Source organism: Eublepharis macularius, chromosome 2, assembly GCF_028583425.1.
Source record: "Eublepharis macularius isolate TG4126 chromosome 2, MPM_Emac_v1.0, whole genome shotgun sequence".
Taxonomy (NCBI): Eukaryota; Metazoa; Chordata; class Lepidosauria; order Squamata; family Eublepharidae; genus Eublepharis; species Eublepharis macularius.
Genome location: NC_072791.1, coordinates 146,554,786 through 146,577,605, shown reverse-complemented (window position 1 = coordinate 146,577,605; position 22,820 = coordinate 146,554,786). Strand labels below are relative to the sequence as shown.

At 40.6% G+C, this 22,820-nt stretch overlaps 1 protein-coding gene across 3 annotated transcripts; it reads right to left on the bottom strand.

Moving 5' to 3' along the window:
- Positions 1-22,795, bottom strand: CPSF7 (cleavage and polyadenylation specific factor 7). 3 transcript variants are annotated; one of them, XM_054970365.1, is made up of 10 exons: positions 22,751-22,795; positions 22,238-22,335; positions 12,355-12,573; positions 11,085-11,188; positions 10,121-10,266; positions 6,244-6,652; positions 5,690-5,808; positions 5,422-5,599; positions 5,066-5,237; positions 1-1,985 (listed from the first exon to the last, which is right to left on the bottom strand). In XM_054970365.1, exons 2-9 carry the CDS (start codon positions 22,289-22,291, stop codon positions 5,069-5,071), a joined length of 1,398 nt encoding a protein of 465 aa, XP_054826340.1. In that variant the 5' UTR covers positions 22,292-22,335; positions 22,751-22,795; the 3' UTR covers positions 1-1,985; positions 5,066-5,068. The 3 variants fall into 3 exon arrangements, with proteins under 3 accessions (XP_054826340.1, XP_054826342.1, XP_054826339.1); XM_054970367.1 differs by having other exon boundaries at positions 22,238-22,307; positions 22,751-22,768; XM_054970364.1 differs by lacking the exon at positions 22,751-22,795 and adding an exon at positions 22,564-22,726.
- Positions 22,796-22,820: the final 25 nt, after the last annotated feature.

Genomic DNA, 22,820 nt, shown 5'->3' with positions numbered 1-22,820 from the left:
CAGTATAAAAGATTGACAATATCATCAAGTTTATTACACAATTTCCAACCTATCAGAAAAAGACAAACAAATCAAATCACGAAGAACAGGGTGGGTGAGTCAAGGGGAACCAATGCTAAGTTTCTGTTGTTGGTTTTTCTTTTCTCCTTTTTACTTCCATTATTTCAAAACAAACTAAAATGTCCTATTATTTAAAAAACAACTCTTCCAATCAAATGTTTTGTATTTGATACATTACAGTTTAAGCTGTCATCCCATTTTAGTTTACATAACTTTGTTTTCCTTAAAAAACATTTTGAGTTGAGCACCTCTCAGACCAACAGTACAAAAGGAGGTGACATTCTTTGTCAGGCATCATTCATCTTCTTTAGGCCTCACAACTGTTTCAGTGTGACCAGGCAGGATCCTCCTACATGGGGCAGCTTCACCATGCAGCTGGTCAGTCACATGAAGTGTTCACAAATGCAATAGATACTTGGCCTTTTTACAGAGATCCAGGTGCTGGAGATTACATATTCCAAGACGAGACACGTTATCTTGATTTTAAGAAACTGAAGAACTCCGACTAAGTCAGAGCATCAAAACCTGTATTCCAAGGGGTTACATCTCAAAGATAACAAATTAATTCTACAGTTACTTCTGTTCCATAACATTCCTAAGCAGATTTTGATGCTTCTGGCCTGAAAGGGTTGCCAGCTTAAAGACTGAGAGGCTCCGGAAACCTTATTTTTGTTTACGTAACACAGTATACATGGTGTGAACAAGCAGAAATTTTCCACTACCTCCAAGCATTTCCTTAGAATGGTATGCTGCAGATCAGCAAAGTAGGTGCCATCTGAAGCAAACTCATGAGTGAATCTCTCTCACATGAGCTTTTTTTTCAAAATTAGACTGGGGGCAAGGAAAGTTCTAGATCTTGAACCGACACATAAATCACACAGAACTTAAAAATGCTCAGAGTGAACTGCATTCTGTAACCTCAAGCTAGCCTCAGTCTGACTTGCCCCCATTCCATGCCATTTCATCAATCTGGTCTCTGCCTACAACACTTCCTTTACAACAAGGAAGGTAGCACTCTAGGAGGGCTGCCCCGGAAGCAAAGGTTTATGCAAGAAGTTACAACTGAAGCAGATATTTGCATGAAACAAAGCAAGGAAACTGTAAGCAATATGCATCACCTGTGGAAAGAGTACCTGGAATAGCCAAGCCAGAACAGTTTCTTAAGGGAGACTCCCTATTGGGACACAATGACCAATACAGGCCTCTCTAGAAAAAGACAAGCAGAATGGAGATGGTAGATTTCAGGAATTTATGTTGGACTGGGAGAGAGAAATAGAGAAGAGAAACAAAAGATGGCTGACTGGAAGCAATAGCCAGCCTGCCCTCTCACTGCATTAAAAAAAATACTGCTTTCTAAGCTGTGTACAATGATACCAGAGAGGCAAGACTGAAGCTGCTTTGGAAAAAGAATCAGACTTTAGGAGGCTGGATGCCTGAGAAGACAATGCAGTATGGACTGTGGACACAAGCTCCAGTGAGACTACAGTCAGACATCTCATGCTGTGCTGAAGCAACAGTTCTTTCTACAAGAGACAAGCTGTATGGGTTCCTCCCAGGTGCTCCTAGAAAGCCATGGAAAGGAAAGAGGTGGGTAAACCTCTGTGGAAAGCACCATTCTCTTTGGGTCCAAGAATCCATGGATTGAAGTGGCCCCCTAGTCACAGTGGCTCAGACAACCCCTCCCAAACTCCAAGTCATTCAGTGTTTCTCCATGAAGCAGCAGCAGTAGCACATGACACATACTGGCAGAGCTCAGGTCCCTATGCCACAGTGTGCCAGATGGAGTTCTGCAGGCAAAGTCTCTTTCCAAGGGGTCCAGAACGGGCAATGGGAAGTTGGGAAGAAGAGGGTGGAGAAGCATCCATCCTTTAGTCTTCAGGAGAGGAGATACGAGTCCATATAAACACTGAATTCCTACCACACTCCTGCAAAATACAAAACAAAGCAAGCTGTATTCATAGACTTAAAAATCCTTTCAATGAAAAGGATGGTCATGAATTTTGCACATAAATTCTGGACAACCACCTGCACCAGATTATTTATCTGCGCCTTATTAAAGCTTCCAAATCACCCAGTGCTGAGATTTCTCTCTCTACTCTGAACAGTTCCAAAGGCTTTAATAATGAGACTTAAAAACAGATCTCTCTTCGAAGAAACTGTACAAGTTCTTCTTTAGTACAAGTAATTTATATGGGTTCCCCTTGTATTAACTCTTCTCATCATGATGCACAGAGAGTTTAATGTTTATTTTTGATTGAAATAAACCCTGATCTTTTTAATAAAGCAAGATACTAAAATATAAAGGATTATTAAAATAAAACCTGTGAGTAATGAACAGGTTTATTTAATATCAACTCTCCTAATGTTAAATAAATCTAAGATAGATTTAAAATCAGATCTACTATAAAATGCATTGAATTCTCAATGAGGACACAGATAAATATTTTTATCACCTAGATCTTCATAAGATTTCCTTCATCAAAACCATGATCTGCTACCTGGGTTAGCATTTTTAATAGCATTAGCATGTGCTATAAATAGAAACATCTAAAATCTTTCACATATGACAACAATATGAAAATATGATTGCTTTTAGATGTAGCTGATTCTTCAGACTCATGTGATATTCTTCCTAGCAAAAAGTGATGCCATATCCAGGTGTAAGGTGACTCCATAAATCACTAGAAGGTGACAGAAAAGTTAAATAAGCAGACCATGATTGGTCCACTCTAGCAGTTAAAGAACCATTTGTCTACTACTGTCCCCTACTTTTAATTGGTTGTCAAAGACACAAGGAACATCTATGTGGGTATACAATAATAGAATCATAGAGTTGGAAGGGGCCATACAGACCATCTAGTCCAAACCCCAGCCCAGTGCAGGATCAGCCTAAAGCATCTCTGCTGACAAACTACATTAAAAGTTCATAGTTCACTAGAATACATGTGTATTTCTATATTGTGATCTAATCCATATTCCATTTACGCATCCACTGAGGAAGTTAATATTTCCCTGCATAAAATGGAACTGGTCTAGAGGCTTGCCCTAGGTTAAGAAGTTTATGGCTGAGCCACACTAGGTCCTAAACCTAAACCTCAACACCCTGTTTATCAGATCACAGCAAATGTTAAGTTAAATTCTCTCGACTGCAGGTTTTAAGACAGAAGCAGCAGCACAAAGGCTACATTTTATTTATTTCTGAAGTTATTCTACTTGCAACCAAGGGAATTTACAATGAAATAAAATTAATTGGCATGGCTGAATTCAGAACAATACTTTTTTAATTAGAAAAGATCTTCTATCAATACTGGATGCTCTCTTGAAAGGACATACGAGTTTTATTAACTTTGCAAGATTACTCCAGAGAGCCAGTTTGGTGTAGTGATTAAGACTGGCAGCGTTCTAATCTGGAGAACTGGGTTTGATTCCCCACTCCTCCATCTGAAGCCAGCTGGGTGACCTTCGGTCAGTCACAGCTCTCTCAGGGCTTTCTCAGCCCCATCCACCTCACAGGGTGATTATCGTGAGGATAACAACAACATTCTTTGTAAACCGCTCTGAGAGGTTGTTAAGTTGTTCTTAAGAGTGGTATATAAATTGAATGTTATTATTATTATTACTATTTACAACTCTAGGATAGGGAATCAAAAAATGTTACAAATTAGCTAGATCTGTGGATTATACGTTGAACTAGAAAACAGCATAACTGGAACTTAAGACATGGAAATGCCTTGCAGGAAGACTGGATTTGGAAAATCACAACTAGGCACAGTTGTTAATTCCACTGTGACAAAAACATTCTTTGCAGATGGTTTCTCCTGAATATGATGTTGACAAAGCTGCTAAGACACCTGCATTTCACCTAGGAAGAATTAAAGCAGCTACTGCAGGTTTTGTTTTGTTTTTTTAATGATGTGCTGACAGTTTGATCTGGTGATGTTAGCTCTGCTACACCAGCAAACAAATAGATCTGGGTGTCCAGATGCAATAACAAGACAAGGTTAAATGAGGAGATGATTCGTTCTGGTTCTGAAAATACCGGACGTATTCCCATTATAGTTTCTAATCTTAGATAGGTACATAGAATAATCCTACAGGCAGGTAGCAGGAGCAGCATGGGTGATGACAGTGGGGTAGTGAACTGAACACAACATTAAAGATCATTAGGCAAACCACTTCTGTTAGTCTCTTGCCTTGAAAACCCCACTAAGGGTCATCGTAAATCAGCTATAACTTGATGGCACTCTCCACCACCAGGTAAAACATGCTAATTCTAAAATCACCTAAGCATTGTTAACTGTTATACATGAAGCCTTATATGAAAAAAAAATCGCTAGATAATCCGTAGCTACAGATGGGTAGCTCTGCGCCCCATGGCGCAGAGTGGTAAGCTGCAGTACTGCAGTCCAAGCTCTGCTCAAGACCTGAGTTCGAACCTGGCGGAAGCCGGGTTCAGGTAGCCGGCTCATGGATGACTCAGTCTTCCATCCTTCCGAGGTCAGTAAAAACAAGTACCCGGTTTCCTGGGAGTAAAGTGTAGATGACTGGGGAAGGCAATAGCAAACTACACTGTAACAAAAAGTCTGCCAAGAAAATGTTGCGATATGACATCCTCCCATGGACCAGTAATGACTTGGTGCCTGCACAGGGGACTACCTTTACTGATGGGTAGCCTTATTTTGCTGCTACAGACTAATACAATAGGATCTAGTGAAACTGAGAGCAATAAATTTTATTTATGCATAAGCTTTCTTAAGTCACAGCTCACAAAAGCTTATGTACAATAAATGTTCAGACTCAAATGTGCCATTGGACTCATGTTTTAATTGGCAAGGTGATTCAGTTAAGAGTTCAAATTACGTGACTGCAATAAGTTATGCAAACTGAGCAGACCTAAATGCTTTTATTTTTTAGTGTTTGTGTGAAACACAGCCAGGTTTGACAGGAACAGAGAGTAAGACAAGCCTTCCAGTGACCAAAAATATGCCATGGAAAGCTCTCTCACCTCTCAATGATGCCGGTCTCTTTCTCTGTCCCTGTCTCTGTGTCTCTCATGCTCCCGGCTTCTTTCCTGAAAATAGTCCTCGTGCCGATCTTCATTATGGATCGCATCTCGGTGCCTCCTACTGCTCTCACGGGATCGACTAGGTGATCTATCCCGAGACCGGTGTCTTTTTCTAGAAGATAAAACAGGTATCTAGGTTTCTGAAAAAACACAATAAAGTGTACAAGAATCTTCCGTTGAACAAGCAAATATTTCTAGTTGGCTGTATGTAACCTAGGAAGAGAACCAAGGTATTCCTTTATGCTGGAAAATTATCAGATAGATTATTTCCACAATCCTACATACTAAAGTTTTACCTGGAGGAACTGCTGCTGCTGCTGCTGCTGCCCATACTGTAGGACTTGGCTTCAATGCCATGGAGACAATCCTTAAGTGACGAGACAAGGACTCTACAGCGTTCATCATTTGCTACACGAGACTGTTTGATTACGGCAATGGCTGTAAGCAGAGTCTCAATGGCATCACTAAAATCTCCTATGATACAAGAGAGCAAAGGCAGATAAACTAAGCAGGATAAAGCCAATGGTTAAGAATGGAAGGTGACAGCAGCTAGCTGCAGTTTACCTGCACTGGCACCGGACACAGCTTTGGAAATGGCACTGCTGGAAATTGCTCGGTTCCGGTTCATGATTTCTTCAAATTCAGCTTCACTGACAGGTGGTGGCAATGGGCCCAACTCTCGGCTGCAGAACACAAATACATGTTCATTACTCAGAAGCTGAGAACAAACAACTTCAAGCAGCACTGTAATAAAGTTTCTTGTTTACATATACAGCAAATAAGGGATTTAAAAACCCTACTACATGATAAATTCTCCTCGTGCCCAAAGTGTTAAAACAGTATACTTAAGAGCCACCATTCAAACTTAAGGGATGTAATTCAAGTTGTCAGAGCTTCCCTAATAAGATTTAACTAGAAATGTTACCAGTGCTAGGCAAGGCATCTGTAGCACAGTCAATAAGCAGTTCTTTTAACACCTAGCCAGCAAAACACAACTCTTGGTACACAATCAAGTAGACAAAGCCACTTTGTGAATTAGAACTGAAGCCTCACTAGGATTCACATTGCCCAGTTTCAAGTAGTTCTTTTCAAATCCCCACATATAGACTTGTGCTTACCTGCTGTGGTTATACGGGGCTGAGGCCTTACTGTAGGCGTCTGGTGGAGGGCCCATTGCTGCATTTGGTGGGGGGAAGAAGGCTGGGTTGAGGTGCAGAGCAGGTGGCACTGCTCCAGGAGGCGGAACAGTTAGGTGGGGAGGAAGCCGAGGGGGAGGGGGCATTAGGTGTTGATAGTGGATGCCTGGTGGGGGAGGTGGAACCCCAAAACTTGAGGAAAGTGGAGGAGGTGGTGGTATTGGTGGAGGTGGTAGCCCCATAAGAGGGAGAGCAGAAGGAGGGCGGTTGAAGAAAGGCAAAACAGAAGGAGGCTTCTCAATGCGTGGTGGTGGCACTGCATTCTCTGTTGGAGTGGCTCGGCCATCTACTGAGTCTGAGGAATCCCTTGAGTGAGCCCTCGGAGGCACACCTGTCAGACATCACAGAAGAGGAAAAGTACTGGAGTGGTTGAGTAGGCATGGTAGAGCCAGCCAGTTTCCTGACACAACATCCCCCATTTCCCAAAGACTCGTATGTAATAACCATCCTGAAGTACAACCCCAGCCCCTTTACCCAAAGAAGAAAACTCCCATCTCTCATAGTGTGCACAAAGGATGGATTTTGCTGGCATGTGCACAAAGGTCTTGGACATGACTTGGGTAAATGTCAAGAGATCATGTTAACTTCCTGACACCACTGAAAATTAGAGCTACGTGCTATCTGATAAAGGTAGTTGCAATGTGAATTGATTGCTCAGTACCATCCACGTTCAACTAATTTGCCCCATTAGTTTCAGTCACAATTAACATGAACTGAATTGGGACCTCTATCTAGACAGATTTAAAATAGTCTATGAACCAAAGATGATAGGTTGTGTCTAAAAGATGATAAACTTTCTCAACTGATGCAATTATTTTAAACAAGAATGAAAAATGCCTCAAATTTGTTGGCTATTGAATAGAAATGATACTCTGCTGTAAAAGCACTATATTTACTTTCTACCCTACCATTCCTACCAACGGGAACCCAAAGTAGCTTACATTATTCTCCTCTGCTCCATTTTATCCTTACAACACTCTTTAGGAAGGCAAGGTCGAGTGTGAGTGACTGGCCCAAAGTCTGCCATGTGAGTTTCGGTGGCAGGGTGGGGATTTGAACCTGGGTCTCCTAGATCGTAGTCTGACACCCTAACGATTATCCCACACTGTCTCTCAATTATGCAGAATGGCTTCCTCTTGTGACACTGTTAATGAGATATCATTGATTGCTGTCCTTTTTCTATTACAAGTCTTCTAGTGCATGGACCTAAACCCTGTGATCCTACAATCAGTCACAAACTCCAAGATCCTTAATTCTGGAGGGATGTTTAAATATCCATTACAACCATTACCTAAAGAATTTTACTGTTTAAAGCACGTAACCTTTTTAAAAAAAATTCTTCCAATAGCAACAGATAGATAGTAGAGTGTAAAAATCTATGATAGTATCTATAACCTTGCATTAGATGAAGATAAACTATTTGCTTGTAGTAGTCACTGCATTATCCTCAGTAGTACTTAATTATGTTTACGACATGCTAGTTTGTAGAAACGACAAAGTAATCTCCTGCAGTACCCCTATACACTCATGCTCTTATCTCATGTAACTGTCAGGGAGCTATTAAAAATGGGTGCCTGGATAATTTTAAACTTTAGTTGTTTAAATAAATGGCAAACAAATTTCTTGCCCTTCTTACATTGCATAAGATCCACTGAACTGAGAATATTAAAATAACTGTTGAAACAACTATCCCCAAACATTAGCATTTGGTCAAGAGAGTTTTCAGTTAATACTACTAGGGCATCATATTGTTCAAATAATGCTGGTAGATTAAAATAGTAGACCATGCATGGATAGTTATGGATCCAGTAAGTACACTCTTAATAAAAATAAAACTGAAAATATAAGGGGAATTAAATATAACTCTCAAAAGTACTCAGCAGCAGAGAACTGTAGAAGGTTGCATTACAAAGGTACTTTATACTATCTACTGTTTCTCCATGGGCCAGATGCTTGGTACTGATGAAACATCTTGGCTTACAAACATTTCACTTCTTTTTTTCCCACTGAGGCATTATGGTCCCCACAGAAATAATAAAACCATGCTGACCAAAGTACTGTACCGAGAGTCAACTTTATTCAACACAAACCAATATGGCAATCATATGGAAGGGCATTACAGGAAATATTTACAAGTATTTACAATATCTGAATAAAAGCCATTTTAAAATCCATGTTTTTTAAAAAGTCATCTATCATTTTAATTTGACTCGGTGGGAATTTTAAGATACAGTAAGCTTAGAATGTAAAATGAGAGATTTGATACAAAGCTTTATTAAGAGCTTTATTCTAAAGAGTATGTCAAACAAAACTGAAAAGTCACAGATTCCTAAGAGAATGCAGACGACAGAACTTGGGAGCATATTTTGTGATCTTGCCCCCATGAGACATAATTCTGGACAAAAACTAAGCTGCAAATATAGCTGGGACATGTATTTTTAAAAACATACATGATCACACAACCCAATGACACACAACATGGCAGCAGTAATCTGTTATACCACCATCACTTATGAACTGGGGACAGCAAATCCAGGAGAGTCTTAAAATGTAAATAGTTAACATTCATATTCCAAAATAAATACGTTTTTAAATTATATTAATATTTCACTTTGTGGTCACTGAGGTGTAGCCACTTTAGCTTGTTCCTGTAATAAACAGGAAATCATAGATGGAACTTCATATTGTAACACGTGTGCCTTTTGTAATACTGGTTTTTGTTTTAATGTAAGCCACATTGAGGGTAGGGAGAGGCAGAGTAAAAAGATTACTAAAAACAACAAATTTGTATTTCTCAGGCCCTTTGGGCAAGGAATCACAATGTGGTGGAAGTCATTTACGAAGGCCTTGTCAAAAATGGTGACGTGCCATGGTTACTGTCAGACGTTGCCATTCACCAGCGCGACCTCCTAGTGAAGACAAGATAAGCCCTTTAAGCAGTTTTTCACAGGGGAAAAGCTCTAATCAGGGCACACAGCAGCTCTGCTTCATCTCAGGATTCAGCAACACTGACTGATGATATCCCTACCACAGATAACAGGAGTATCATGTTAGTCCAGTTAAGGAAGAACATTACTTCCAGCACCAAAATGCAGGTACTTCTTTGGAGGAACTTGGAGGTAATAAAGCACACCAAAGCCAAAGATTTTAAAGTTAGCTGCAACTGCCATAAGAACACAGTGGTGATGTGAATTAGCTACACAGATTAAATCTGGTCAGGACCACGGATGCAATACTTCTATTACTGAATGATCACAGGATCTACAATTGGCTCAAGTAATCAATGTTTTATTGTACATATGAGAAAGATGGTGCCTCCAACAGCATAATACTCCATGGGGCATCAGCACAAACTAAACAGGAGCATATAATGCCATTAAACAATGGCCAAGGTGAGACCCCAGATGGAGTACTGCATCCAATATTGGGCACCTTACCTCTTCAGGGATGTACAAATTTTGGAGAAGGACTACAGAGAAGTTATTAATAGTTATGGAGGGTCTTAGCTATAATAGCAGTCTGAAGAGCTTAAGCCCCATTCATTTTGGAGAAGAAGCAAGAAACTATGAGGGTCTTCACATTATATGAGAACCTAAAAGAGGATCATAAAGACGAGTCAGGCTCTACTCAGACACAGAACTATAATAGGAAAAATAAACAGACACCCTTGAGCGTTCACATGTATAAGAACTACAGCTTAAACTGTTCGTCTGGTAATGCTAGAATTCTGAGAGATTTTCCTCTCCCTACTCCCGGTCACCCCCATTTTCCCACCACCTCAAACTCTCAGCTTACTTACGTTTTCGAGCCTGTGCTTCAAACTGTGCAAGGTTCTGCCGGGTGGCCAACTTCACTTCCACCTTATCTCCATTGAGAATTTTTCCTGGTAGCAGCTCCAGAAGTTTGTGGACAGAGTTTTCAGAGGCAACCACAACTTCTGCATACCTGTACAGATAGCCAAAAAATAAAACTCTAGACTGTCATCTGGTAATGAATACCATGTAAAACAGTGATCCCCCAACCTTTCTGAGCCTGCAGGTACCTTTGGAATTCTGACACAAGATGGTGGACTCAACCACAAAATGGGTGCTACAGGCAGCAGTGCCAACCAGAGGGTGAGTCTACTTATGGATAACTCTGATAGTAACTCTTCAACACTCCAGGAAGAAGCTCTCTTTAACAGCATGCTTTTAAAATAAACATACTGTTTTAAAGTATCTTCCTGCATACACAGTGCTTACCTTCAGTCACCCAGTGAAGATCCTTATGCTGTGGTGGCAGCTGTTCCCAAAGCAATATTTTTTTTAAAAAAAAATCTCAGCCAATCAGATCTCCACAGTAAAAGCTCCATCTGGCCTGCCCACTGAAAACACTTTGTTGGCGCCAGGAAAATGTCAGGGTGCCAATAGGCACCACACTGGGGACCTCTAATCTAAAAAGTATCTCAGGAAAGAAAAGGTGAAGCAGGTCTTCATACTTTGTCTTCTCTCCAAACTCAATACAGAAAGCAGCACTTGATATAAACGACACTGTGGATCTGAATAGTACCTATTTTCTTCTGGGATCACATGTCAAACTTTGTAGATGATGGCATCCTGGGTAGACACTTAAGACTGGACAACGAAAGTGACCTCTTAAACAATCTTAAAAGCATACCCATGTGCACACCTTATCAGCAACCACATCAATTATTCAACTCTTCCTACTTTCACAATTATAACTCAAAGCTTTCCCCTTTCATGAAGAGGCCTTGCAATACTCACCCTTTGGACTGGCCATTGGCTCTATTCTCAGCAAACTTGAGCTCCACTACATCATAAACACCCACTGAACGTATTATTCGGGTCAACTGCTGGTCAGTTGTCCACTGCATATGAACAGGCATAAGAGTACAGTGTTATAACATTAAGTCATTTGTACAATTTCCCACCCCTGCACATCAGTAATGCAATTAACAGACCAAAGTTCTCCATTCTCAACCTCCCCCTATGTTCACCATTACAATCTAGTGAAGAATATCTAATCCAACCTCCATTCACAACATATGCTCCCCATGACTTGGAGGAGGAAAGAACACAGCAGATTTTTAATATAAAAGATGCATCTTCTAAACTGACGTACCTTAAACAAAGATTTGCTAAATTAAAAAGCAGAAAAAAGATGAGTTATTTCCCTCCACCCCATACAATCAGGTTTCCTCAGACTATTATACAAGTTAACTACCCGATTTCTTTCAGTCTAATCTACGGACTATGTGTTGGATCCTTGTGCTCTGAGAAGGGGTTCTCTCCCTGTCTCCCCTCTGCCACAGGAGTTCCCTGTGATGCTTGAAGAAGTATCACTGAGGAATCCTTATAGATAAAAATCTGTACAGCACAAAGAGCTATAGTGAGCAGAGGGAAAACAGCAAAATCATCACTCCCGTTGGTGTGACTAGCTTTACTGGCAAAAGGGGAGAGTGATTCTGATGAATTCTCCCTCTTCAGTATAACTTTCCATACTGCACGACTTTTTGTCCATGACAGTTCCCAAACCCTAGTAATGCCTCTGAGAGTTATGGGGTCTGGATTGGAAAGGGAAAGAACAGCATACATTCACTGTTCACGGGATCCTGTCCCTTTAATTCCAATACAAGAGTCCAAAAGCTGGCTTCAGCAACACATTTTTAACAATGAGCAAATATGTAAAAACACCTATTGTATACTATTTAGATTTATATTCCTGATTTTCTATGCCAATGAAGATCTCATTCCTCAAAATGTCACCTGGATTTTCCTACAAAGACTTACAGAGGCTTACAATAAATAATGAAAACAAAATGCTTCTGCTGTAAACTTTCTCAAACTTCTATCCATCTATTTTGGTGAACAACAGCAAAGTTACCTAACCTATTATGTGGGTACACAACACTGCTTTACTGGGAACTGTGGGTCTACATAAAGATTAAGTGGCAGCTAGAACATCTTTAGCTTTCTGGACAAAGCAAATTTGTTGTGCCCTTTACTTCCTGCTCTGATTGAGGAACACACTCACCCAAGAGAAACTTCCCACATAAACAGCAGCTCTCTTATTACGCAGTCCACTGTAGGTATACAAGATAGCAGGTGATTTGTTGTTCGGCTTAGGAGACTGCTCTTGGCGGCTTTCAGGTGGCGGCTCAGAGCTGCTAGTGCAACTTTCAGACGGTTGTGAGCTGGCAGCTAGCACATCATCATACAGATCCATCTGGTCAGCATTACTAAACTCAGAGTCCTAGGAGACAGAAAAGATCACTGAGCAGTGAGCATATAAAGGGCCAGGGCTCCAGCAGCTGGATTTTATGGTTTTCCTGTGGCTCTGACTGGAGTGTACGTAAACAAACCCTACTTTCTACAGTTTCAACAAAGCAACAACAAAAGGCTCTTCCATAAAAAATTATGGCCTGGAGCCAACACTTGGTTTTTCCCAGCAGAAGGGCACATCCACTGCTTGGGTATGATGGTTTTCAAATCCCCTTTTCCACTGCCACATTATGCTGAATACTGCTCCAGGTGGGATGGGTCCTACAACTCTTAAAGTAGCATTTGAGGGGCAGGAATGATAGGCTGTGGTGGGGAAGACAGAAAGAATCCATTCTGCAAGCACAGTTCCACTCTGATCTTGACCCAAGATCTTATTCCTAACTGAAAAGGGGTGAAGAACTCAGTATGGCAGTACTAGCCAATTAATACAGCCCAAAGCAGCACAGAACCTTCCCTTGGGATAACGACAAAATTATGATTTCACTGCTGCTGTTGTAGAAAGATTGTTGCTTCTCTAGTCTTTTGATAGGCGCTGTGCCACCCTTCTTCCCCTCTAAGACCAAGTGTGCTATTCCTGCCATCTGTATCACCTCATATTTTTCTCATCCATGGACTTAAGGATAATTGACAGGTTCATGAACTGAACCTTGTCATAAGAGACATCAAACAGAAAAAATTACCTAAGCACAACATATAACAGACCACATAGCCTCAATGTCCTTTAACAATACTGAGCAGTTCAAGCACTGAGTGCCTGTTGGTCTTTGAAATAAGGGTCAAACAGTAAGTTGTGTGACATTTTAAGATGCAGTTTGTATAAGGACTTTGTACCAGAACCCCAGGAGACTGGCCTTTACTATGTTTTTCCTCAAGGAGTTACATATTATGCAAAACAGCCAAAAAGTATGCATTTATCCATATGTAATTTTTTTAAAAAATCTGTCCAAGAAAAGATGTATTATAATTTATAAATTATGGAAGACTGAAATATCAGCAGCTTAGTGATAGAAAGTTCAAAACTGTGTGCAGTGGCATATATAATTCTCCTCTCATGGCTTGATCCACATTTTCAGCTGCCTCTGTGCGTGCATGTTATGTGCTGTCAAGTCACCTCCAAGCTATGGTGACCCTATGACCTCCAAAACATCCTACTAGGGGTGTGCACCTCCAAAAGATTTGGGTTTCCTGTTTCGGGTTTATCCGAAGCAGGAAAAAAACCCGGAATTACCAGAATCCCAAAGCTGCAAGATGCTTTGGGATTCTGGTATTTAGCTTGCTTCGGTATGCTCTGTAAAGATTCAGAGCATACTAAAGTGAGGGGGAGCAAACTCCCCACCCCACCCCCCCAGGCAAACTCCCTCACACACACACCCCATTTACCTGGCCAGCAGGGAGAGGGGAGGCCAATCAGTTGGGCGGTGGGGAAGGCCAGAGCCAGCTCCTCTGGGGCCCATTCTGCCTCCTCCGTGGCCACAGCAGCCAGTAGGGTGGCAGGGAAGGCCCAAATCAACTGCTTGGCGGGGATCTCCCCACCAAACAGCTGATCCGTGGGTTTAAATGCCCCTTTCCGTGCTGCTTTGCAGCAGTACAGAAAGAGGCATTTAAACCCCTTGACCTGAAACTTCCCGAAGAGATATGAATTGCTTCGAGAAGCTTTGCTTTGGGGTTTCCGAATTGGGCTCAATTCGGGTACTTTACCGAAATCCGAAACCCGAATTGCTCACCCCTACATTCTACTGTTAACGGACTTGCTCAGAACGTGCGAACTGGAGGATGTGGCTTGTTTTATTGTGTCAAGCCATCTTATTTTAGGTCTTCTCCTTTTCTACTTCTCCAGAGAGTCTTGTCTTCTCATGTTATGACTAAAGTATGATACACATTTTCAGCTGCCTTCACTGGCAGTTTTCAAGAAGAGGCCGGATGACTATCTGTCAGGGATGCTTTAGGCTCATCCTGCATTGGGCAGGGGGTTGGACTAGAAGGTCTGTATGGCCCCTTCCAACTCTGTGATTCTGTATATAAAGCTTATTATGCTTAGGGCCCAGGGCTTGACAAGTTCACTATACTGCCTACAACTTTCATTGTAGTACTTAGTATTTTCAGCAGTGATTTTATTATGTCAGCAATTCTCAAAGGAACTACAAAGCATATTTATCATTTGAAACCAGAATATTTTTTGTTATGGCATAAAAAGGCAAGTACGTGAAGCTTTAGTCACCGCTTATTTATTAACTTTGCTATTCACTATTACCTGACTTCTTTCTATGCTGGCCCCAACATTCCCTTACACTAAGCTTTTTATTAAAGTAATAGTGCTGTATCAAGAAACCGGGAGATTAGGTTAGGGTTAGATTTTTATTGTGATGATAACGTCATGATGTGACGTCCCCCCATAGGTCAGTAATGACGTGGTGCTTGCAAGTCATTACTTTACCGTTTTGCCTTCCCAGGGTTATACCCTTTACATACTACAACGCTTTTACTAGCTTGCATAAAATTAAAAGAAACTTTGAACCAAGACTAAAACTAATAAAAACACAGAATTAAACACTGATCACAGTATTGGCTTTACCTCCCTTAAAACACCGAACATAACTTGATTTTGTATAGGTTTTGAAACCTTAGGGAAGGGTACATCAAATGACTTCAGAAAAGCTATTTCACCACACAAGGCAGCCACAGTAAAAGGACAAAACTGGACAGTGGCTGATCCAACTGCCTATAGAAGAGGAGCAACAGAAGTTAAGAAAATGAGAATGGTTGCTGTCTAGTCAGATGCACTGTGGTAAACAATGGTGCATGTATTTAGTTTGCCACCGGAAGTTTTCTAGATATTCTAACCTGGTAAGATTGTTTGCAACCTAAGTTTGTGTGGAATAAAGCCAAACAATCAAATTCTGGCATTACTAAAACTTTAAATTGAATCTTTTATCTTTTTCTATCAATATTACATTAGAATATTGATGTACAATAGATAATGCCCCTACATTTAAGTTGGACATTTAAGTATCACTGAAATCAATGAACTGAGTCACAATTAACATATATGCTGGTTTCAGTTCAACTGCAACATGACTAAATTAAGTGAGCTCCATGAGCAATGTATTAGGATGTTGTTCACAACTACCTGATTTTATTATTTTCCCCTACCCCCTGGTGACCTCTGAAAAATTAATACTGATGGTTGGAGATAGATCCAGAGGAGTTAGCCGTGTTAGTCTGTAGTAGCAAAATCAAAAAGAGTCCAGTAGCACCTTTAAGACTAACCAATTTTATTATAGCATAAGCTTTCGAGAATCAAGTTCTCTTCATCAGATGCCTGATCAGGCATCTGATGAAGAGAACTTGATTCTCGAAAGCTTATGCTATAATAAAATTGGTTAGTCTTAAAGGTGCTACTGGACTCTTTTTGATTTTGCTTACTGATGGTTGGGGAACCCTTCTTGACAAAATACCAGGAAGGGAAGGGTAAGGAAAGAAAACTAGGTAAAACTGCCCTACTTCTATGTTGCAATAGTGGAGCAAGTTATCTGCTGGCAATCATGCCTGATGGGTGGAGGCAATTTCCTATGACTTTCCCTCCTTAGTGCAGCAACCTGTGCAAGAAGACATTTTCTCCAAGATTACAACCCTCCACACTGGCTCTTAGAGAATCAAAGAGAGTTGTTGGAGAAAGATGGGGAGATCCACCCCCACAAAGTCCTTCTGCCATATGCTAAGATCCATCAATGTTATTTGAGTATAGCTTGGCCAAAAAGTATACACTATGCAATTTACAAACTGCAGCATCAGTAATGCTGTGTACGGGATAATGATTTACATGTAGAGACATAACATTTCTAGAAATGTTGAAGCCATGGGAAAAATGTTTACCCCTTTTTTGTAAAACAAAATAGAAATTATAGGGAAAATTGAAACATATCCAATATTTACTTTCCTATGAAACCTTCACTTGCACTGTATAATCATCCTTGGATCTCATGAAAAAGGTGCACTATAAATGAATAAATAACAACAACAAAATGCATAATTTATACCATAGCACATAAATTTGTATTATTTGACATACTTATGGAATTTAAGTGTCTTCATTTTCTACTAAAATAATGGAAGTATGTCCAATTCTTGAAAAGACTTGCAAACTGCTACAGCCTATGCTACCATTGCACATACATCTTGACTTTTTGCTGTCTTAGAGGTAGGAAAAAATAAATAATGGGGGTAGAAAACAAATTCTGTAGTAAAAAACATCATTTGGACAGAAACACTTTCATCCAATTACAAGCATATTTGAATAGCAAGTTAAACTTCATAATTTTAATTTTTCAAAATCTTGAAAATGTAAATATCTACAGTATATGTAAGACTTATTTTCTAATGTTGAAATATACTAAAAGTTTTGAGCAAAACCTTTTATTTTATTTCCCCCAAATTTTCCACTGGAAAAATTGAGAAAGTCCTCAGACTTTTTCCATGCTACATATTTTGAAGGAGAAAAAACATTGTCTTAAGAAGCATTTAAATGATTATAAAACTGAAAATATTTCACAGGATTTTTTTAGTACTCTACAAATTTTCCCATTGGAAAAACTGAAAAAAAGATGTTTTCAAATGTTTTGGTTTTCTTTCCCACCACTCTTTCATATATCTATTGATATGTGATGTTTAAACACACCTTCACAAAAAGAGATACAATCAAAATTTCAATCACTATCACAACACAGTTTGACCAAGACTAACAACTCCATAAGCACAAGGACTTCTTGTGGTAAGCAACATGCATTGTGAGGCACTAAACAAACCAATCCATAACAATATGGGACCATCATAGTTGCCCCAAACAGCATAAAATACATGTGCAGCAGGGAGGCAAAAACACTGCTCTCTTAATTTAGCACATTCTATTACAACACTCACGCAAACTATAAGAAACACAAGATAAATCACTACTTAGCTTTTGTATAACACAAGTATTTCAAGTACTTCAGCCACACAACATCTTCTTGTAATCCTTAAACAGTCCTGTAAGATGAACCAGTATTACCATTCCCATGTGGTGGTGGGAGAGGGGTGGAAGTTGAGAGATTTTCCTGAAACCACCAGCAGAGGTAAGATTTGACCAGGTGACCACCAAGATCACAGCCAATATGCTACAAGGTGGTTGTGGTGGTGTCCTGCAGGCTTTTCCAGGGGCAGAAGAGACCTGGCTACAGTTGCTGCTGGTGAAATCATGAAGGATCACATTAAATGTGCAGGAAGTGGGGGGAGAGGAAGAGAAGGGAAAAAAAGTATGCGCTACTGACTAACTTAGTAAAACCTTTGAATTTATTTCTCATCTGTCCTGACACATTTTGAACCATACAAAAGGTCTAGCAACCTGCATCTCTGGTCAAGTATTTTTTCATACATTCAATATAATATCAGAACACAAGTACATAGGCATACGGGTTTCAAAGATCAATTTAGCCATGATTGTTTTCCTAGGACACCTAGAGGTTTCCCACTCACAAGTAGTTTCTAGACAGAGGCTATCCACAGACCTATTTTCAGACTCACAAGACATTTTGCTACCATAACTGCTGATAGCACTCGTTCTTTATGGCTTTTTTCAAGGTAATAATGTACTCTTAATCTATTCATTCCTGCCAATATGAAACCAATGATCTATGTAGTTTTACTTTGCTTATTTGAGCTATCATATTCTCATTATTTGCTTAAAATAGCTTTCAATGAAGTGTAAGAGATAGGAAAAATTGAAATTAAGGCACTTGGACTGCTTGCTGTCACTTGTTTTGGGAAACGAATTAACTTTCCCTTTTAGCAGCACAAAAAAGTTTCAGGCTAACTTTCATTACACCATTCTGTAATACTTTCAGTGAACCATGAACTGTAAAGAGAATGTTCCCAGGATATTTTTAAGCTGTTTCGATAAAGTGTACCTTAATTCCTTGGGAATGGAAATACAGAAATTTCATTTTGGCTGCGCAATTCACCTTGACAGGTAAGTATCAGGAAAAACTGATGATTCTGAATCCTTTGCAGATTTCAACTGTTTGTCCTTTTTTAATAAATCAAAGTAAGATTCATGACATAACCAGACTGATGCTCTTCAAGAGTTAAACATGAGTTGGATGTCCGGTTCTTCTAACGCAGTAAGGTTATGGAAGTAATTTTTATTGCTTTCCCATTGTCTCAGCATCTTTCTGTCATCCTCGCTTTTGATGAAGGGATCCAGAGAAGCCCATGTAGTACTGGGGAGGAAGGGGGCTGCAGTATGAATTGGCCCAAATTGTTCCCCATCACAAGAAGAAAGTTCATGCAAGGTGGAGGTATATTGATCAATTACTCTTCATTGCTGTAGCAGACCCATTCCCCATTGTTCAAAAGGGTCTCCCAATCCTCAGCAATGGCTTTTCAAGGAGCACACGAGGGAAGGGAAAAGCAGCCTAAGTCTTCAACAGCACCCACCATATCATGAGAACACCATTCCTCAGGTACCGCACCAAAGAGAAGTCATCTGAACTGCTAGCCACCTTGCAAGCACCCAGCAGCAAGATGTAGGACACATCCAAACACAAAACAGGACTCTGTATACAAAAGCTCTGTGTGCGCAGACAACTAAAGTACCTGTGTTGACAGGTACTGGCATCCAGTGTCCTGACATCTTGCAACATGGCAAAAACATCTTGCTATTGCATTACTCCAAGACAGGGATTTGCTGTATAGCAGCCATCACCACTGTGGTAGTGCAACATTCCAGTCAGTCAGTAATATGACAGTCAGAAACATGGGAGATGCATCATATATGACAAACAAAATATACACATCAAGATGTACAATATAAGTCACTACTGACACCACAAAGGAAAGAGTAGTAATGCAAAGCATTAAGAAAACAGTGAGTAAAAAAAGAAGATAAGCAATAATGGTTAAAGGGTACAAATCATCAAAGTTGTGCATGTTACACTCCCATCCCATAAGCAACTTATTTAGCTTCATAACACATATATTTTCAGGATCTTTGCAGGCAGTCTGTCAATTCTGCTACATCTGGGCCAACTCTGTCAACTCAGCTACATTTGGGACAGAAGAATAAGTACACTCCTTAATCAAGGCATTATCATGAAGGACTAGGAGAAAACAAACAACCTACTACATGTAGAGACTAGGCATGAACAGATCTCTTCATATTTGTAGGAAGTGTTAATAATTAGTGAAGTGTGTGTCCATCAGGGTATTGGCACATAGTGGCTGTTTGTTAACTATACAGGTATCCGTTTATGTTCCCATGTGGCAAACAGCAACTTGGAGTGTGACCTGCATCAAGAAAATTGTGTGTGCACATTGGGGAACAACAAAACGAAAGTCCAATGTCACCTTAAAGACTAACATCATTTATCTCAATATAAACTTGTCAGTCACAGCTAACTTTTTCTTTGGTTTTATTTTGTTATGACAAACATGGCTACCCCTTTGCAATCATGCTGGGGAATCCCCACCAAGAAGCTGCTTTTAACAGTTAACAAAAGTGACAGACCCATTCACTGATCTCACACCTTTACATTTAGTTAAGCCTTAAGGTAGGGTTCAACAAATCTCGTAGAAAGAAATGATCCAATAGGACACTGGTGTGGTTACTCTGGAGAAAGCGGGCAGGATGAAGCTGGACAACAAAGGCAGGTGAACCTACTGACATAAGGAGCAGCTTCACAACCCAAGCAATCGATCTATGAAATATAACCAAATATGGTTACTCTGGAGAAAGTGGGCAGGATGAAGCTGGACAACAAAGGTAGGTGAACCTACTTACATAAGGAGTAGCTTCACAACCCAAGCAATTGGTCTATGAAATATAACCAAATACGGATTACTTAACAGACAGAGCTCTCCAGTTTCAGATAGAGGTCTTGCCACACTCTATTACTGCGAAACATTTAATCATAAATGCCAATAACTGAACGTGGGACCTAAGCAAAACATAGGTTCTAACACTGAACACAACCTTTCCCAATCTGTATAATGTAGCAAGATACCACAAACAGTATTATGCATTCTTGCTGCTATTGGGCTGGGATTAGTGAACAATTCTATGAGATGCAAATTTGGTTCCCATCTCCTACTGAACTGGTCTCTCTTATTGCCTCCACAATATTTAAAAGGGTATCCATACCTGCTCAGAAGAATTCAACAGTGGATATGTTTGGTACTAAGTGACAACATGTGCCTCCAAAAGGGTGTTACCTGCATTAGGTGTTGCTTGACTTTTTATCAATGGCATTTTCCTTATTTCAGTAATTAAATGAAGTAATTAGATAAATACATTTATTTTAAAATATATGAGAAATATTAGATATGGATAGGAATTAGAACTAAGAGGGGATAATAATTAACTTACTACAAGATTTGAAGTCCCTTCTTCATACTGTAGCACTTGTCTACTGCCCTGGGATACCAGATATGAATGCTGCATGGCAGATAAGGCTCCTGTACATTACCCCTATAATGCTCAACCAGTCATATTCTGGGAGAAGATGTATTAAATGATATCAGTAATACAATCACATCAGTGTATATCCGTGTTTCTCCTCTAGTCACTAAGAGAACCATGAGGGTATAAATACATGATAAATAACATGTCACAATCTTTAGCTTTCATGTTCTTTTAAATCTATTATTGCATTAGTCTGGATAGCCCAGGCACACCCAATCTTGTCAGATCTCAGAAGCTAAGCAAGGTCAGCCTTGGTTAGTACTGAGATGGGAGACTTCCAATGAAGATGAGGGTTGCAGAGGCAGGCAAAGGCAAACTACTTCTGTTAGTCTCTAGCATGAAAACCCCAGTAGGGGCCAAAATAAGCCAGCTATGATTTGAGGGCACTCTCCTCCACCACCACAGTGTTAGTCTAATACTGCTTATAGACACAGGACACCAACTAACTTGCATCTACAAACACCATTGCTTACTACACACTTTTTATAGTCAGGATCCTGAAAATAAAAAATAAGCTACCTGTTTCAAGAAAACCTATGAACAAAAGCAAACTAAGAAACTATACAACAGGAATCCAAGATGCTTCGTTATCTATTTTTAATTCCAAACTATTAAGTGTTAGAATTCCTTCAATAAACATTCTTAATTCAATTTGCTAAGAAAGATTTTAAATGAAAGTTAAGTGTATTAACTTTCATTTAAAATGAAAGTTAAGTGTATTATTTAGCCTTTCCTGTGGATTTACATTCATACCAATTGACAAATTGAATAGCTTATTACAGATGGCAACTACAGCATGATTTAATGCACTGCTATTTGTGCAAACTATGTACGTGTGAGAAAACATCACTTCACATGGAGAGGAACAACTGGGCTCCAAACTTCACTGCCCAACTTACAGGATCTAGGGATGCCAGCCCCTAGCCAATTCATGGCAGAAGTGAAGTGTGACCCAGGATCCCAGTTTGTTCTCATAAACATTACAATACAGCAACTCAACAATTCTGAAGAACAAACCCCTAGAGATTTCAGGATGGTCCAAGCATCTGGGCTTGGATAAGGTTCTCATTCCTACCTTTCCACAAAAAAAACCTCCCACCTCTCACCCTCTTACAGCAGCGGGTACAATACCCATTCCTCTCACCTGGTTGAACTCTTCGTCGGCGTAGATGTCTATGAGGTCCACTCCTTCCGACATATTTTCCGGAGCGACACTGAGAGAACCGGGGAGAAAGAGCAGCACTGCAAGGTTAATGTAAAGAGAAAGAAACCGGTTAGTGAGGCTCCTAAAAAGCCGCCGAGCGTTCAGGCCCATTCCCGCGCCGCCCGCCTGGGAACCTGTTACGGTGAGCCTCGACCGAAGGGCAGCCCCTCCCGCTCGCGTGAACCTGAAGGCAGCGCCTCCGAAGCAAAGCGGAAGGACGGGGGGCTGCCGCCTTGCCGCCGCCCCTTCCCCCGTGGACGCCATACTTGCGCTCCCTCGCGCTCGCCGTCACCTCCTTCCCGCGCTGGGAGCGGAAGGCGCCACCCGGCACCGCACCGCTCCTTTCCGCCCGCTCGCTCCTACCATGAAACGCCAGCGCCTCCCTCCCCCGTTCCGGCCCCGTTATATCGCGCAAGGCCCAGAACCCCAAGTAGGCCCAAAGCGCGCGCGAACCTCTCTCTCTCCGCCACAGCTAGCGCCGCCTTTTCTCGCCCCGCCCCTTCCTTCCTTGCGGGACGGCCCC

Coding starts and splice junctions, on each gene's coding strand:
- CPSF7 (XM_054970364.1), bottom strand. Junction 11,189..12,354: donor ATGTGGGAAGTTTCTCTTGG/GTGAGTGTGTTC, acceptor GTTCATATGCAG/TGGACAACTGACCAGCAGTT. Junction 5,600..5,689: donor TGTGTCCGGTGCCAGTGCAG/GTAAACTGCAGC, acceptor CTTGTATCATAG/GAGATTTTAGTGATGCCATT.